The following is a 19,412-nucleotide window of genomic DNA, read 5'->3' on the forward strand; positions in this document are numbered from 1 at the left end:
TCTCAAACACAGGAGCAGGCCCTCAAACACACTGCTGGGTAGCCTGTTACCTTCAAAATGATCTCAAATGCAAAAGTACCAGTGAAGACATAATCTGCATAACCTAGCATCTGGAAGGTAAACAAAGAATGGCAACTATTATTCTATGGCTGCTTTAGAGTAATGAGAATCAATGAAAAAGCCGTTACCTTTAACAGGATTTCAACAGTAAAGATGGCTGTGAAAGCATAGTCAAAGTAACCCAGTATCTGCAAAGCACAACACGTGGAAGTGAGAACAAAGCATCCGGACAAGATCCGACCTGCTACATGCCCACCAGCAGAACCCCCAACCGTGGCCAGACTGCTCTCCCAGGACAGCCCTGCTGCTCTGGAGGTAGACCACAAATGCTCTTGTGGACCCACCTCAGTTCAATGACAGCTCTTCTTTGTAACTGACACAGGCATGGGGCTCCTTTAGCCCCTCTGCTGACTGGCTTCCCAGGTCTGTATCCTGGACCAAAAGGGGTTGGATTCTAAAAATGCTGTATTGACAACCTTTCCTCATCAGTGCACTGCTTCTAGTCATGACTTGTGGCCCCTAATAAGCCAATCACGTACATTTTGGAGTTTTAACTGTTTGGGGGTGGGGGTGTGAGGCTGAATGAAGTTATGTCACCACCCGGCAAGTTTCAGGTTAGAAGAAAGATGTCAATGGCAGGGCTAGGGATGTAGCTCAGTAGCAGAACACTTGTCTAGCGTGTGTGAAGCCCTGGGTTTGATCCCTAGCACTTCAAAAAATAAAAAATTTCAAAGGTATTACTGGTGTCAAATGGAACCAGAAGCTTCCACATGTCCCGTTGCAAACTATTTAAACATTCTATTTATTCCTATTTAAACTGTGCACAATAGCACTCACCCCCATGTGTGGGGGCTGGTTCAGTCTGCAAGGTATGATTTGGGATTTCCCATCTTCCTCTGTCTGTGGCTCTGCAGATGCACTCACTGCTCTTTCCTAAGGTTGATTTTTTACCTTGCTGGGCCCATTCAAAGAGGAGACTGACTTGGCCTTTGAATTTTCATTATCTGCATTTCTGAAAATGCCATCATTTTCAGAACACAATCCTATTAACTCCTTCTGAAGTCTTTTATTCCCCTCATGGCCATAGGGACTTACAGTCAGGAAAATCAGGCCAGAAGCTAAAAGACCGACTCCAACAAGGCTGTTCAAAAGGAACTACTGGCCATAGCTCCCTGAACCACAAAGATGGCGGCCAAGACTCTAGCAATAGGCAAGGCTATGTGGCTATTGATCTTTCTGGCAATTGTTCTCTGTGGTTCTGAAATAACTGAAGATGTCAGAGTTGGAAGGACTCTGGTGAACACCAGGCCTACTCCTTTAAGATATGTGCATCCTGGGAACAGGGTGAGGGGCACCTGCTCAGGGTACTCAGCCAGTCACAGGCACTGCTGAGCAGGAAGGAGGGCTGACAGGTACCAGTAGAGCACAGGGCCATGTTGTTTCACACATAGGAGCACTTCAGGGTATGCTCTGCTGCCCCTTCACAATAAGGTAAGGATCTCTGCTTCCAGACCAGCTCCCTTCAGAGGAGGAGCTGTCTTTAGAGGGAAATTGCTTTTCCAAACTGTTTGTGTGTCTGGGATTTGTAAAATTTGCAAAACACTTCTATGTGATTGTGTTTCTTGGCCAGGCAATGAAAGGCAGTTTCCAATAAACTGTGAGGCCCCTAAGACCTTCTCTTAGGACACAGTAGGGGACACAGTAGGGATATTAATGTTGAAGGCACCTGGCAGCCAAAAAAGATGCTGCTGCCAAGTCGGCTTGGTGCCCAGGCACCTGGTGTCCAGGGGATAATCTGAATTCTTAGATTTCTAAGTTGTTCTTTCTAACTCAGCTTCCATCTTCTTTTTCACAAAGAAGTCAGCTAAGGTTAGAAGAAAACACTGCAGTTTGTTTAAAAGCAATACACATACACACATCTATTTGGAAAAAAATAAAAAGACAACATCAGTTCTGGAAAAAAAAGTATCAAGTAAATAGACTCATGAAGAAAAGATTATAACAGAAAAGAAATAAAGTCCCAAGGTAAGTTAACTCCTGGTCAATATGTATTTAAAACTAGCTCCTGATCTAATCTGTCATGAAATGATTATTTTATCTAACACCTTTTCCTCCCTTGTGTATCATTTTTATGATAGAATAACAAGCGGTCTTTATTCCATTTAAAAATCTAGGTAAAGATGGCCTTGTGGCTCTCTAAAAGAAGCCCTAAACTGTGAGAACAGATTAAGATAGGCTGGGCACCTTCCTCATTAAATTGTCACCAACACATGCCTGGGGGGGGGGGCGGAAGGTGCTCTTTATCTACATATCTGAGTGTGTCTTATCACTCCAACAGATTAGGTTTCCCATGCCCTGGAAATGGGGAGAGATGCACTGATATGCTGATGTGTCTTAATCCTAAAATCTCTAAAGACTGGACACACAGAGACAGTGATGCCTGATGGCACACAATGGCTGGCTTCCTCTCTGGAGGGTTTCTTGGTAATAACTGGAATGGCATTCCAGTCTCTATGCCTGGTGGTCCACCGGCTACTGGCTCTCTGACAATGTCTTGCCTTTGGAGTTTTCTGATGCTGAATTAGCCGAATTGCTAATACCAGGCTGCTGAGCCAAGAATTAATTTAAGTACAAGTTTCTTTCCAACATAGAAGCATCAGAGGGCACTGTCTCAAGTTAGAAAACTGATGAATAAAAATTAAACCCTCTTACTTTGTTAGCATGACCGCTTCCTGCCACAACAAAACCTCAAGTTCCTCCTCTTTGCTAGACCCTCAACCTGGCATCCTATCATCCCCCTGGCTTGTATTTCTCCTCAGCAATAGAATAGAGCTGAGCAACTTTGTATAGTTAAGTCCATACAAGAAAGAAATTTTCTCTACCAGTTCTAAATAAGAGCTTCAGGCTAGCTCCAGCACTCCCAAACTGGAAACCATCATGCCTGCAGATGAACTGGAGGCCTACCCTAGCTTTAGCCTCTTGGACCCCCACAGGCCCTCTTCCTAGGAAGGCCTCTGCTTTAGAGGGAACAGTACTGACCCCCGAGGGAGCCCCACCCACCTCTCCTCTCTCAGAGGCTTACAGTGTTCCGGAAGGAGTGGCTGCGGATGGGGTCCTCAGCCGCAAGAGCAGCGCTGCTCAGCATGATGAAGACGAGGATGAGGTTGGTGAAGATGTGGTGGTTGATGAGCTTGTGACAGCCCACGCGGATCCTGTGGGAGAAAGCCACTGCATGGAAATGAGCCCACATGAGAGTCGGGGGTCTTTAAAGTATGGGGCCCCTGAAGTGAGAGATTGGGAAGAGGATTGTTGTCTGCTAGGCTACCCATGCCCCCTGTCTGGACAGATCAGAGTGACCTGGTCACCAGCCACAGGCCCTGGGGCACATGGGGCAACCAACTTTGTGCTTGGAGTTTCAGAGAGACCATTTCACTGAATCCTAAGAAGTAGAGACTACTATCCTTCAAAAGATAGGGAAACTGAGGCTTATGGATGTGAGAGAACTTTAAGGTAACATAGCTAAATAAGGACCAGGAGCAGATATCCAACCCAGATCTGCCCAACTGTGAAGTTTTCCACTATGACATGAAGCCTGATGGCTTACCATCCCTGCCTTGGAAAGAATACTGTGTCAAATTAAGCTAAATTTGGCCCAATGATGCTCCATACCTTGAGTCCCTACCTAAACTATAATCTAACTTAATATGCGAACTAATTGAAGGCCTATTTTAGGAGTATACTCTGTAACTAAAAGCCGAGTCTCGGCCAATCACAGCATTGAGCCTCAGCCAATCCAGGCTTCCAACTGATCAGACCATGTTAAAATAAAGCACAGGCCACACTGTCAACCAGTCAAGATGTCTCTGTCCCTCACTTCCATTTTCTGTCTATAAATGCTGCTGCCCACATTGCAATGTCTAGCTCTCTGAACTTCTCTGGTTCCCAGGGCTGCTTGATTTGTGAATCATTCTTTGCTCAATTAAACTCTGTCAAATTCAATTTGTCCAAAGTTTTAATTTTAATGCAAAGAGTGAGACAGATTCCTTTCTTGTACTGCTGTTCTAAAATGTGACCTGCAGTGAGGACTGAAGAAATCTCCTGTTGCCTAGAGATTTAGTCATAAATGTTAAATTTTAGAGTTGACCCACAACAAGCCCTCCTCAGGAAGTGAGAGCGACATCTGATGATGTTACTTGCTAACACATAAGGATCTTTCTGCCTTGTGTGATGGGGTTCCCACTGAGTCCTGCAGCCCCATGAAGCAAGGGACAGCAGTACCCTGGACTCCAGGCTGCAACAATGGCTCTCTGGGTCACCAGAACCTCTCCTGCTACCTTTGAGGTAGTAGTATCCTTACCTTCAATATTTGACTTCAGAATTTAAAGGGTTTTGTTGTTCTGTTTCACTTTTCCATATATATATATATATGTTTTCGTTTGAAATCATTTTCAAAACTGGAGTCAACTTTATATGAAGGTGACCCCTCACTCCGAGACCTCTCTTTTGGGGTTTCTCAAAGCTGCATGTATCCCCTGGAGAGCTTGCAAGTTGTTAGCATCTAGATTGGGCAAGACTCTGCAAGGCAGGGAGGGCAGAAGTGTTCACGACATTTGGGAGAAAATCAGCCCATTCCTTTGACATGTGTATACATAGTGAGCTGTAGGTGTCAGTAACATTAGTACAATGATCCCCCATCACCACCAACCACCCCTATGGGCATCCAAACAGTGATGAGCTATAAAACAATCATCAAATCTTCGGGTCCTAAGGACTCCTTGCTTCCCACCTGTATCTCCCTAGGGCCTCCGAATTATATAGCATTCCTCTCTGACAGTCAAGAACTACTGTAGTTCTAGAAGCCTTTCCAGGAGTCACCTATCCTCCCAGCAGTTCACTTAATCTATGATGAATAAAACCTAGAAACCAGCTAGGAAATAAACTTCTTCCTCTTACAGTACATGAGTCATTACCATGTTCCTGGTAAGCACCTTATCATCTTAACATGAGAAGTGCTATTTTAAGCAGAGTATCACAGTGTTGAATCAAAGACTTATAATCTATAAAATACCGTTGTGCAACATTACTTGGCATAAAGCTCAATAGGAAAAAAGATCACCTAAACAGGATCTGAGGATAAAGATGCTATTTGGAACTTGATCACAAAACTCTCATCCTACAAAGCATCTTAAGGCAAAATCCACTAGTTAAGAAGGGGTCCTAGGAATGAGCAATGGGGGAACACCAGAGTAGTGGGCTTCAGTTGGGGTATTTTGGTGAGCGCGTATTCACCTACTGCTGCTTCCATGCCCCGATTATGATGGAGGAAAACCGTGAACACACTCCTCCCAGGTCCCCATAGGAACAAGGAGGCTAGGAAGACGTGAACTGACGGGAAAGCAAGAATAGAGCAGGAGAGCAGCTGGAGAAAACTTGGGGGAATTATGGGACATTCAGGTTCAGAACAGGGCTATAAACCACTTTCCCTCACCACCCGCTCCTGCGCCCTCCCCCCCGCCCCGCCAGCCATCCTCAAACTAGGGTCACTGCAGAAAGGTGGCAGTGATGGGACTAGGAAGCAGGTATTTACGGGTTGGTCTTGCTAAGAATGAAGAAAGCGCTCCCTTCAGGGATGGGGGCAATTTTCTCCTTCATGTTCAACTCCGAGATTCTGCGAGGACGGGGACCAGCGGGAACCTCAGGTTCATCTTCTTCCTCCTCTTCTTCCTCTTCACCTACTTTAAATGAAACACTTTTTATAGGCATGAAATAAAGACAGCATTTGGGTTTGAATTATCATCCTTGATTTCATATTAAAATATGGCTTAAAATTAATAATAAATTAAAAATTAATTTTAATGGCTTAAAATTAATAAAATCAAGACTTTCCTGCTTCTCCAGAGAACATGGACTGAATAAGTGTGGGGGCTGGATGTGCCACTGTCTGGTGAGTGTGTGCAGCTGTAGAAATGAGGTTCCCTGACCACCAATAAAGGTGGCTGCCCTCTCAGCACTGGCTGCTTCCCTAGAAACCTCCTTGCATGGCTTCAGTTTGAAAAACCACCATGAGAGACTTCAAGTCACAGACAAGTAGCCCCTGGGCCTACCAATTCCACAGCCCCACCGTTATCAGCTGATAAGGCATCCATCAAACGCAAATGTGTCAGGTGAGTACTAACAACCGGTCTCCTGTAGAGTTTTCCTGGAAAAATTTGGGCCTAACCTGATTCACCCACACCTCCCCTTCCCACCACCTGGAATTAGAGGTGTGACCATTGTAAGATGTGGAGCTAACTGGTCCATGGGGCAAGTGGGTCCATGGCCTTGGGGACCTCAGCAGCATAGTGTGACCCTGACTGGGACCACCCCAGTCACAGACTCAGCAGCAAGTCACAGGGTGGTAGCAAAGCCACACCACTTACAAGCTGAGAGCCCATCTCTGGCCTTCATCATACCTGGCACATCGCACGGTGGGTAAGGGTCCTTGTCTTCGTCCTCCTCTCGATAGTCATCAATTGTAACCTAGGATGACAGAGACAACTTGGGAGGAAGAGAGACTGGCTTAAATGCACTTCAGAGTGCCCAAGTGAAGGGCCAACCCTGCCATTCAGCACAGGGAAGGGAGCTTCTCTCCCAAGTGTACATCTGTGAGTGAGCGAGTGTGAAGGGACAGGCAGATGGGCGATTCTGTTTCAGACAGAAGGCCTGAGGGGAGATGGAAATAGAATGCCAACCCAGTCATGGTCAGCAGGGTCCATCCTTCTGCTGTCCCAGTGCAGTCACACACACCACAAGATAACCACATTGAAATTCCCGTCTCTCCACTATACGGCAGGCTCCATGGAGGCAGGGACTCTACAGTCTTCTTCCTTCTTAAATCCCCAGGGTCTGACACGTAGTCACCACTCTAAGTGTTTCTCAACTCAGTGAGCAAACAAACAAATGAATGAAACATCCAGAGCTATCATAAGTGGGATGAAGTTTGACAGCAGAGACCTGAGGCCTCCCAGACCACTTGATCCTGGGATTGCTGCTGGGAACAGACATCTACTAAAAATCCCTGACTATCATACCCACCCAGAAGACACTACTGTGATCTCAACCACGATATTTCAACAAAGAAAAAATAAGTGGACAAACTAATAAAACATTTATCATTGGGTTCTCTGGTGAAATGTGGCTTGACAGCCAGCTCACCCCTCTGGTAAACCAGCCATCTGTACAGCATGCTCTGCTTTTCATACCCGAACATAATACACAAGATACTTTCACAGCATATGTCATACATTTATGGAGATACCAGAAGAATCACTTTGAGGCAAATCAGAAGAAGAAGTTATTTAAAAACAAATACCTTGTTTTCACTGTTGGCTATCTGGTTGACTTCTGGTTTGTTGTTCTTTTTATTTTCTAGGCTCTCTTTTCTACAGTGAAAACAAACACAAGAAACCAAATAACTATATTACTATGTATAAAAATGCTAATCAGGAGTCTGAATCAACAGTGCCCCCAGTGAGGGACAGAATTTAATTGGGAACAACACTAACAGCAAGAGCACAGTATAATCCAAACTCAGACCTTCCTGTTCATCTAATGCAATGGATTCATCACACAGATCACCTTATTAAAATTCTCATCCAAGAGCTAATCAGCATTGAATGCATCATTTATTTTATGATGCCAAAATTAACTGCAGTGATTCTTTAAGCACGGGGATGCATGACTCCCATTTTCAGCTCCAAGGGTAAGAGCCAAGGGCCTGGCTTCTGCCCAATATTCCCTCCTCTTTGATCTGTACCACATGGTTACCCACAATCACCAAAAATCAGCAGCATGAGGCTACAGCTGCTCTGAAACACATCTGAGTCCACCAGGCCTCCCAGGCAGCTGGGCTCCCCAAGTACCACTGAGCAAATATTTCAGGTGAAAATGGGATTTACCTGGCAATCTTTTTCCTTTCCTTTTCTTCAGCTTCCTCTTTCTGAGCAGTATTCAAACTTTCCGCATCAGCCAAATTGTCAACAGCGATGGCCAAGAAGACATTCAGTAGAATATCTAATTTGAAATTTTTAAGGGTACAACACATTTCTAAACGCAACCCCTTATGGAAATGTGTTCTAGGAGGTGAGTAGCAGGCAACTAACCCTCATGCTATACTCACTTGGTAAAACCAGAGGTCTAGGACCCTGCTTTCACACACACACACACACACACACACACACACACACACACACATGAAACCTCAGGAGACAGTCTGAAAAAAAAGATCAAGGTTTACTGAAACTCATGAAAACCTACAAATTTCAACATTTCCTTGTATGTGTATATTTTCTTATATATAAATGTATCTATAGCTGATACATACGGTGTAAAGCAATCTGTAACACACATGGTATCATTAAAAAGTACCTTGTGTTTTATTTTACTTCTTTGAAAACTTGCACCATAACATACATATTCAGGGGAGTACTTTTCAAACTGGACTCCTTCAAAGGCTACATGTTATTCCTTCTGCACAGGACAGTGTGAGACCTCCTCTGAAATGGCCTTCAGAGTCTGCAGACACCTCATTCTTTCCTCCACTCTACAAACACCATTTGATGGCAACATGTTGGACCTTCCCCCTGACGCTGCAGGGCTATCTTCTGAATAGTCCCACTGTGGCTAGATATTTAATTATTATGGGTGAGCCTGAGTTTTGCAAATAGTAAAGAGTTAGATGAACAAGTTGTTAGGGGTTATTATCATTTTCTGGCTTTTACTATAAAATTGTGCATGTGGTTTCCTTGAAAAACATTTCAAAGGCTCTCAAATCAGAAGATGCCTGTTTCTTATTTATAGCAGTTAAGAACATTTTATAAAAGCACAGCAATCAGACAGCAATAAACGAGAAGGCCTTGGACTATAATGAATGCTTCTGTCTGCCTGACACTCAGTCACCTGTAGGCAAAACTGTAGGACCCCAGGGTCCCCAAGAGAGCAGCAGCACACCACTGCCCCATGTGCCTGTGCAATCTGAAATCTCATCTGGGTTGCTGAACACATAAACCAACATAACCTAACAAGGGACTGATGATGAGATCTCTGTGAGGGGATATCATGCTTGACTAATTCTATTCAAGGCTTTAAAGAGGATAGAAACGTGAGTGAATTATATTAAGACTTTGAAAATGCCTTTAAAATGTTAGTCTATTTTTTTAACTGGCACTACAATGAGCCTGAGGAAGCAATTTGTCCTGGGCTGGAGGCATCTCGGAAACATGTGCTTGGAAACTCCTCTGATGGGCATGGATCGAGGCTGGTTTGGAAGGAGTTAGTGCTGGGAATAGTTATATTGGGGATTTCTCTCAATGACCCCAATGAAGAAGGAATCACCTCTCTAGCCTTACAACACTAAGCTCTTCTGGGGAGCAGAAAGCAAATCTTGACTAATAAACCACAGCAAGGTCTTACAAGCTAGTAACAGATGGTTTCCAGGAGTAAAAACCCATCATCTGCATTTAAAGACATTACTCAGATCCTCCTAAAGAGTGGTGTGCTCTGAAATTCATTCAAAAAGACCTACCAAGCACCTGACATTCCAAGCCATGCTATGGATACCCAGAACATGGGCAGAAATATGACAAAATAGAGCATCTATTTTAGTTGGGGACAGAAAACATGAACATTTTTTTTTTCCTCTCGAGTACTAGCAATTGAACCCAGGGTCTTGTACATGATAGGGCAAGTACTACCACAGAGCAATATCCCCAACCCTTTATTTTATTTTGAGATAGGTTCTAAGTTGCTGAGGCTGGCTGCAAATTTGTGATCCTTGCCTCTGCCTCCTGAGTAGCTGAGATTATAAGCATCCATCCAGCTGTTCATGTGCCCAGTTTATGAACAACTCTTAAAGCATCAACATGGAATCAGAGAGAAGTAGAGCCAGGGAATACTTCTCTTCAGGCTCAAATCTGGTATTCTGCTGTGACCTTAAGAGCAAATCATGAGGAGAGCAGACAAAGAAAATATTGACCATTCATGTAACAAACGTTTACTAAAGGCCAACTAAGCACAAGGTCCTGTCTGATAGTGATAAATGCAAATACAGAAAAGATGATTCCTGACTCAAGGAGCTGTCATCCATTTAGGAAGATGGAGGAGTGTCCACCCCAATTTCAGTAGCGGCAGACCCTGCACACAGGGAGAAACAAACACAATCTGGTGGGAGCTTTAGAGGTGGATGAGTTCATCTCTGGGCAGGAGACAAGGCAGAGGTGGTTCCCTGGAGGAGGGATGTTAGGATTGAGTCAGGGACTAGTAGAATGTATATATGCTGAAATGAGATTTTTAAAAATAGAACCCTCATAGTATAAAACATTGTCCCTGAGGAATACAGGACAAGTTTGCACTAGGGTTTCAACACTGAAGAAAATTCATCAGTGAGCCAAAGAAGATTAAAGGGGAAACAGCTAACAGGATCAGGATCTCCTTAGGAGAAGAACCAGGTTAGGATTCTTAAATTGGAAGGGTGAAAGTCAAGAGATGGTATTCTTATGTTGTACAATTGCTCAGTTCTCACAACATATTTCTGAGGGCTTCTGTGTGCCAAGTTTTGTACTAGGACCTAGAGATAAAATAGACACAGCCCAAGATTAGAGGGTCTGCATAAATAACCTGAGGGCCAATTTCAGAAGTCTTAAGAGATTGCCTTTTGGCAGGGAAGAGGAGTGAAATGAGTCAAAAAAAAAAAAAGTTACATGGGGTGGGGGTGCTGGGGTTGTGGTTCAGTGGTAGAGCGCTTGCTTAGCATGTGCGAGGAGCTGGGTTTGATTCTCAGCACCACATAAAAATAAAACAAAGGTATTGTGTCCAATTACAACTAAAAAAATACTTATATGTATATGCATGCGAGAGAAGTCAGCCAATGAACACATGAGACCCAAAGATGCATAGGTCAGCAAAATAAGATTAGGTTCAGGGCAGCACAGGTCAAGCCATGAAAGATGCCCCCACTCCTCGTCATGAAGGTCTTAAGATCTTGAGAGAGATACAGCATTAACCTCCCAAGGATAACAGCACAGGGAACCACCTGGCTTGCCCTAGGCCACGCCCTGAGACTTGTATGGGAAACATGCCTCCCAGCCGGATGGCCTGGCACCAGCACATGGTGCCCTCTCTCCCTGGAAAGGCTTGGCTCAGCCAGCTGCATTCCTCACAGCCTCTCTGGAACTCTGCTTGCACTGTGCCATCCCCCAGCGACACAGAGGACTACAGAGAGCCAATAAGGTGAAGACACATACGTCCCCACCACAGGTGTGGCCACCACCAGTGCCACAGGAAATTCAGGGAGAAAAAAACAAAAAAACAAGCCAATGACAACAACAATACAGCCCTGGGGGGGCCTGAAGGATACAGTTACCACAGATGAAGAGGATGATGAAGTAGATGCAGACGATCATTCCTGAGGACGACGGGCCTCCGTAAGCCATGATGCCGTCATACATCACAGCATTCCAGTCCTCGCCTGTCAGAATCTAGGAAGCCAGAAGCAGAGTGATAGAGCAGGAGATGCAAGACCCATCTTGCTCCCCCAGAGCTCCTTGGAGGCTGCTTAAATCTGGGGTAAGCCATCTTCCACAGTCCAGGTTGCATGGGATAAATCCATCTGTTATCCCATAGAATTTTCCAAACATTATTTTTAATGACACAAATACATGAGTCAATATTTCAAATGAAAAAAATCTTTACATACAGGATATATAGACTTTTTAAAATTATACCTCAGACCAGTTTTTCATCCTCTCCCCAGACAGTACGATGTTGGTGTTGTCTCTCCAGGAACGTTGTCTATGAATTTAAATACACATACTCACACCCAGAAAAAGGAGCCAATTGGTGTCTTTTCTGACTTTTTTTTTTTTTTTAGACATACAGGGTACTATGTTATATGAATTTTTCTGAAACTGGCCTTTTTTTAAACCATTCAAAATTATTTCCTGAAGACTCTCTATATTAATAAATTAACGTCATTCTTTGTAACCTCTGCATAGCATTCCATAGTTAATCAAATATGGAAATGAAAAAAATCAAATCTATGAGTTTTTATAAGTGGGGAATTCTAAATGTCTCCTATAAGTCTACTAATGATCTCAAGGGAAAATACAATCAACCACCTGAAATTTAAAATTTATCTTCACTTCTCATGATACTTCATAATAGAGTCCCTTCCAAAATTGAATCAGATGAATATGGACAGTGATTTTTTTAAATGCAATCTTCCAGTGAGAGAGAACTTCTATATTTTCTATTTGAACTAGATATTGTAAAAATTCAAACTGTTGCAGATCAAAATCAAACCACAAAAGTGGCAAATGATAAGATAAATTCACAGAAAAAGAACTATAAATGGTTCTTATGAAAAGATGGTCAACTTAACTCCTGATAAAATTACAATGAGATACCATTTTCATCTGTTAGGTGACAATCAAAGCATGAATACCAACTGTGGTGAAAAGGAGCAGGCAATGGGTAGTCTCCACATTGCTCTCTTTACAATTATAATGAGAGCACTTTGTCAAAGGTATCAAAGTTTAAAATAGTCACACCCTTTAAACTAGCAATCCCACTTTTGGGAATTTGTCCTACACATCTATTCTCACATGTGCCCCTTGTGTCCTGGTTGTTCAAGGCCACCCACTAGAGCCCTGTTTATATGAGCCAAGACTGAACACACTAAATATTCATCTGCAAGTGACTGTCTTCATAATTTATGGCAATCCACACCACAGAATTATGCTGAATTTAAAAAGAGGAGGTGACCTTTCATACACCAAGCAGGAAGGCTCTTGAGGACACTGTAAGTGATTTTAAAAATGCCAAACAGTCTGTAGAGTGAGTGACCATCTGTGTAGATTCACCCCTAGGTAGGCAGGTAGTTTGATTTGTGTCTTTGAGCAAATACATGTCTAAGAATTACAAGAAGCTGTTTAATGGTAGTTGCCTCCTAGAATAAGAAATTAGTGACCAGTGGGAGAACTGTCATGCTATTTTGGTTTATAACACTTGAATTTTGTGCCATATGCATGCTTTAAAAAAAGGGGGGCGGGGAAGACACGGGTTCGTCTGAAAGAAATTAGAGAAAAGAATGATTGACCAGTAGTCATTCTGACCAGCAAAATTTAAGAATTTTTTTTTAAAAAAAACAGGGTCCATATGATAATTCCATACATTTTTTGTCCTTATTTTTTAATTTTTTTTATTTGTTTTAAGCACAAGAAGTAAAATCAAGAATTAATAAATTGGATGGATTCAAATTAAAAAGCTTTTTCTCAGCAAAGGAAATAATAAAGTGAGGAGAGAACCTACAGATTGGTAGAAAATCTTTAGCACATGCACCTCCAATAAAGCATTAATCTCTAGGATATATAAAGAACTCAAAAAACTTAACACCAAAAAAAAAAAAAAAAACAAATAACCCAATCAATAAGTGGGCCAAGGAACTGAATAGGCACTTCACAGAAGAAATACAATTGATCAACAAATATATGAAAAAGTGTTCAACATCTCTAGCAATTAGAGAAATGCAAATCAAAACTACTCTAAGATTTCATCTCACTCCTATCAGATGGCAATCATCAAGAATACAGGCAATAATAAATGCTGGTGAGGATGTGGGGAAAAGGTACACTCATACATTGCTGGTGGGACTTCAAATTGATGCAACCCCTATGGAAAGCAGTATGGAGATTCCTCAGAAAACTGGGAATGGAACCATCATTTGACCCAGCTATCCCACTCCTTGGTTTATACCCAAAGGACTTAAAATCAGCATGCTACAGTGATGCAGCCACATCAGTGTTTACAGAAGGTCAATTCACAAGAACTAGAATACGGAACCAACCCAGATGTCCCTCAATAGATGAATGTATAAAGAAAATGTGGTGTATATACTCAATGGAATATTACTCAGCTTTAAAGAAGAACGAAATTATGGCATTTGCCAGTAAGTGGTTGGAGCTGGAGAATATCATGCTAAGTGAAATAAGCCAATCCCACAAAAACCAAAGGCCAAATGATTTCTCCAATATGCAGATGCTAATTCACAATAAGGCGGGGAGCACTAGGAAAGAATAGCATTACCTTAGATTATGTAGAGGAATGTGATGGGGGAAGAGGAGGGGATGTGTGGTAGGAAAGACAGTAGAATGAAACAGACATTATTACTGTATGTGTATATGTGACTACATGACCAATATGATTCTGCAACATGTACACTCAGAAAAATGAGTAATTATATCCCATCTATGGGTGATATATCAAAGTGCATACATCTTAAATAACTGTGTGAGAAAGAATCTTACAGATCATTCCCTCTAGTCTCTGTGTTTCTTCAGAAAAGAGTAAGTGACTCATCCAAGGTCATCAAGCTAGGCACAGAAAGAACCACCCTGGGACCTATCTGTTTCGTGCCCTTCCCCCAAACACCCGTATATCTAGCAGGGCTTGGATGAAAAGCAACGAGGGTGCATGGGAGTTCTAAACACATATGTCAGGCTCTGTCCAAGGAAGAGGTTCAGCTCTGGGCACGTGGAGAGGGCTCAGACCCCACAGCTCGCAGTCAGGAAGGGGGAGGGCATGCTGCTCCTTAAGAGGCAGAGCCATCTGTGCCCCTCTGAGATGATCACTGCCATCCAGCCCAGTGCCCATAGAAGCCCTGACAGGAGAGCCATCCTCAGAGCCTGTGTCCTCACATCATAGTGGCAGGACAGAAGAGGGCAGAAGGCCACCACTACTCAACTCTACACCAAAGTATCCAGGCTTCCAAATTTATTTCTTCACATCAATCTATTATAACTAGAGTTCTAACTTGGAAGTGATCAAAATCAGCACAAGAGGATTTTGGGTTTATTGTTTTGAAACATAGCTAGAGGTCTTAAAAAACAAGATTCGATAAGTCCCCTCAATCAACATCTGGAGGATGATGCAAACAAACAATTCAATTCGTAAGGCATAAAATTTACCCGGTATCATGAGGCCCAAGATTACTAATAAAAAATGGAATATTTTTATCTTCCTGAGCTGTAAGCCAACAAGAAGGCTGGGGTTTAGCTGTTGCTTACAGTGTGTTTTTCTGGGACAGGAGGAGGGCAAAAGGAAGGACTCACCTGAAATACTGTCAGAAGGGCTTGGGGAAAGTTGTCGAAGGTGCTTCGCTTGGTTTGCGTTTCATCGAAATTAAACTTGCCTCCAAACAGCTGCATCCCAAGCAAGGAAAAGATGATAATGAAGAGAAAGAGCAGAAGCAACAATGAAGCAATAGACTTCATGGAGTTTAACAAGGATGCCACCAAGTTGCTCAGAGAGGTCCAATGCCTACAAGTCAAGATGAGGGTGTGAGCCCAGAGCTCTGCAGGACAGAGCAGAACATCTTCTGACCAGAGACTGGACTGATGGCCACCTCTTACTGAGAAAACACCTGTGGCAAGACACACACACATTTCCTTACCTGGTCACTTTGAAGATTCTCAAGAGGCGCACACACCGGAACACAGAGATTCCCAGAGGGGACATGATTTCCAGTTCCACTAAGATGGTCTCAGTAATTCCGCCACACACCACAAAGCAGTCAAACCGGTTGAAGAGAGAGACAAAATATGCCTGGAGACCTAAGCTGTACATTTTTACCAGCATCTCACAGGTGAACAGAGCCAGGAGGACTTTGTTAGCGATATCTGGAAAGACAGAAGGCACGTATCCTCAAGACCTCGTGTGAGAGAGGCTCCATCCAGCTCCTCTTCTCCTGGTACCTCCTTCCCATCAGTCCCCATAGGAAACACACCAATGCTTTCTCTTTTATTATACACGACAAAAATATGGCATTAATGATAGTCTGTTCTCTGCTGAGTTCTGGTAGTGGCACTGCTACTAACTAGATGTGCAAATATGGAATAGTTATTTGATTCTCTGGGCCTCAGTTTCACTGATTATAAAACGGATAGAGGCAGCTTATCACACAATCTCTAGAGCTCTCTTGCACTAAAAATTCATGATTCTGCATGAATTTTTAAAATGTGGGTTTCAATATGGATGTTTTTTCCCTTTCCATGGCACCCAAACATGAAACCTGTCTAGTCTGGTTTATGTCACTGATATCAGAAGTGCGCCTACCAATGTCATTTTTAACAGCAGGAAATACTGCTAAGCAGGCTTAAGAGGTAGAGGAAACAGATGTAAGGGAGGATTTCTTAAGATCTCAAAACTGTCAAGCTCAGACTGGGCTGGCTTTGGGGATGACCTTCAACTCCCCAACCCCAATTTCTGGACGTTTGAAGGAGGAAAACCAAAAGCATTTGCCAAAAATAAAGCTTCCGATAGATAAAATTAAGCTTTCAATAAAATAAATAAAATAAAATTAAAATAAAGCTTCCAAAAGGGGCAGGGAGAAGGTCCTTCCAACTCCAAGATTCCTGGATCCTAGGTTGTCTCAGTGCTAGGACAAGGAGATGCTCAGCATGAATCAGCTCCAAGGTACTATGGGATTGCCTGCGTTTGGACTGTTTTTCCAAAATAGCCCTCAGTAGATACAATACTTCATTACTAATACTAAATTGTTTAGTATTATTATTGATCAGATAATACTAATAGCCGTTAGCCACAAGAATCTCTAACTTGGAACAAAAAGAGCACAGCTTCCACTCATACCTTGAATCTGCGTCAACCAGTCTGGCTGATTGTAGTGCTCAGAGGAAATGGTTAATGTGTTGAGAAACACCAGGACAATAACCAGCCAATAAAACGTGACAGACTTCACGGCAGCTCTACATCTTCTACGATTGAATCGGTTCCAGCGACGCCAGCGTCGGCTGAAAGATAAGCAAACATTACTCCCAATATGAAAGATATGGCATCTGCAAGTCCAATAAACCTCATGGAGGAAGAATCTGGCTTTCGCTCTAGAGGTTCAGATTGGGTTGGGGGTTCAGGAAGAAAAAAAAAAGTGAAAAAATGGCATAAAAATTAGCAGACCTCATAATATAAATATTGGTCTTAACATACAACTTTTAAAAGTATAATCTTGACTTGATTATGCTTGGTTTCCCTTTTGTGGTTATAAATAACTTCAGGATCTGTCATATATAGTCATCAAATGAGTAAGAAAATCTAGATATTCATAGATCCACATGTAGATGCATCACCGCACCTGAACACATATGCAGTTCATAAACCCAGATGGTGTGTGGATCTATTGGTATGGGTGCAGACAGCCACTTACTACATACACTGCTCACAGCCTCTCAATCATCATACAGAATTTATCAAGCAACCAAGTTCTCCAAAATCATAGTTTTCTTTTTAGGGAAGCTTTAAATTCTTTCATAAATCTTTGGGGTTCCTCTGGAACCTGGTGGTTGTCAAAGCCAAGGAGGACATGAGTCTTAATACTGAGTCATCAGGTGCCCTTTCTAACTAGTGATGCTCAAAATAAACCTTTAGAAAAAGAGCCAATATTGAGTTGTGTTTTCATAAAAATAAAATGAGCTGAGCCAAACAGACAAAGTAGCATGCCCTCCACCCACCTTCAGTTCCCTGTTTGTAATTAGGGAAAATATTCTCTCCCTTAACCTGTCTCTTTCCAGAAAATATTATCTGCCACAAGGGGGTAGTTGGTGAAGTGTACCATGGACTACTGCTCAGTGACCTGGATTCCAGGGAAGAATCAGCTCAGTGACAAAGTCCCTGCTCTGTGGGCCAAGTTGCCTCACTGACAGGGATGGGGACACTTCCTCTAGGGTCCTGACTAAAGAGGAATATTCACCTTCAAGAGGCAGCGCTGGCTGACTCAGCTGGATTACGACATTTAAAAAACGTGACCCAGGAAGTGAGCAAAGGAGGAACTGTGCCCACTCCTTACCAAGACCTGAGTCAAGCAAGGTGTTTTTGTTATTGCTCCCAATGTGCAGTTTCTAGTTAAAGAAACACAACAGCCCTCACAGAAAAAGTACCAAGGACACAACGACTCTACCCACGCACAGCTGGGGTTCTCCTGAGATATGTAATTCAGCACACGTAAGCAAGGTAGCCTGAAAAGACTCAGCCTTGATGGGTCCATCCTGTGCTATGGTGACAGGGAACAAGGATGTCCCACATCTAGGAGACCTGGAAACCTGTAACATCTACATCTTGCCCCTCACTGGGCTCTGAACACCTTGGTGGCCTTGTATGTCCTCTCAGACCAGAGTTCCTGAGCACTATGTGCCCGGTGCTGGGTAGATGAAAATGAAGAAGGCATTGTCCCTGGAAAGCACTCAGGGTTGAAGTAAATGACAATTACAAATCCATGCCAAGTGCTAGTCTCAGACAGAATACTGGTCAGGAGAAGGGAGATACAATTGCCTGTTGGAGAAGTCAGGAAGGAATCTTCTGAAAAGCAGAGATTTGGGTTGGATCTTTGGATGAATGAGAATAATGCCGAAAGCAGGTAGAAGGGCAATTCACCCAGAGGAGACTGCATTTAAGGGGTAGAAACAATGGCACCTTTAAAAACTGAGAACAGGGGCTGGGGTTGTGTGAGGCTCATACGTGTGAGGCACTGGGTTCGATCCTCAGCACCACATAAAAATAAATAAACAAAATAAAGGTATTGTGTCCATCTACAACTAAAAAATATTTATATTAAAAAAAAAAACCCTGAGAACATTCCAGCGTTCTACAAATGGGGAATATAGGAGATTTGTCACAAATTGAGGCAGAAGGTGAGCCAGGAGCCAAATGATGAAGGCCTTTCTATGCCCTGTAATAACAGAGAACCATGAAAGAGCTTTTTCTTTTTTTCCCTTAAAGTCAGGTTTGAGATGTAATCTCCATATAGTAAGGCTTACTCTTTTTAGGTACACAGAGTAAAGAAGTGACAATCTCCATCCCCCAAAAAGTTCCTTCACAGCTTTGAGCAGTCAATTCCACCGACCTTATTCCTTGCCTGATGACTATGATCTGGTTTCTGTCACCAGCATTTTGTTTCATCCATAATGTCATATAAAGAGTCAGCCTTTGTGTAGCCTTTTGAGACCAGCTTCTCTCACACAGGGAAAGAAAAATGCTTTAGAGATTCATCCATGTTGTTACGTGTATCATTTTTTTTCTTCTTGTTGCTAAGCAGTATTATACCATATGGACACACCTCCATTTGTCTACCCACTCACCATTTGATGGACATTTGGGTTACTTCCAGTTTAGAGTAATTATGAATAAAGCAGCTATAAACATTTATGTAAACTCTTTTGAGTAGGCATATATCATCATTTCTCTTATATAAATACCTTATAAGTAGAATTGTTAGGTCAGCAAAAAGACAAACTACTAAATCACTAAATTTG

The 19,412-nt window shown here is 42.7% G+C and overlaps 1 protein-coding gene across 4 annotated transcripts in view; it reads right to left on the reverse strand.

Annotated features, from left to right (window-relative positions):
• Positions 1-19,412, reverse strand: part of Cacna1d (calcium voltage-gated channel subunit alpha1 D) — a 316,079-nt gene that overhangs the window by 67,138 nt on the left and 229,529 nt on the right. For 2 of the 4 annotated variants that reach the window (XM_048801133.1, XM_015494418.2), the window contains exons 12-22: positions 19,004-19,015; positions 16,741-16,922; positions 15,545-15,770; positions 15,204-15,411; positions 11,453-11,573; positions 7,998-8,112; positions 7,412-7,481; positions 6,513-6,579; positions 5,648-5,795; positions 3,143-3,272; positions 189-248 (exon numbers count right to left, since the gene is read on the reverse strand). In XM_048801133.1, coding sequence (XP_048657090.1) covers positions 189-248; positions 3,143-3,272; positions 5,648-5,795; positions 6,513-6,579; positions 7,412-7,481; positions 7,998-8,112; positions 11,453-11,573; positions 15,204-15,411; positions 15,545-15,770; positions 16,741-16,922; positions 19,004-19,015 — 1,339 coding nt within the window. The remainder of the gene's footprint in view (positions 1-188; positions 249-3,142; positions 3,273-5,647; positions 5,796-6,512; positions 6,580-7,411; positions 7,482-7,997; positions 8,113-11,452; positions 11,574-15,203; positions 15,412-15,544; positions 15,771-16,740; positions 16,923-19,003; positions 19,016-19,412) is intronic. The other 2 variants (XM_015494421.2, XM_015494419.2) reach the window with 1 other exon arrangement.

The sequence above is a fragment of the Marmota marmota genome, unplaced genomic scaffold (assembly GCF_001458135.2).
Source record: "Marmota marmota marmota unplaced genomic scaffold, marMar, whole genome shotgun sequence".
Taxonomy (NCBI): domain Eukaryota; kingdom Metazoa; phylum Chordata; class Mammalia; order Rodentia; family Sciuridae; genus Marmota; species Marmota marmota.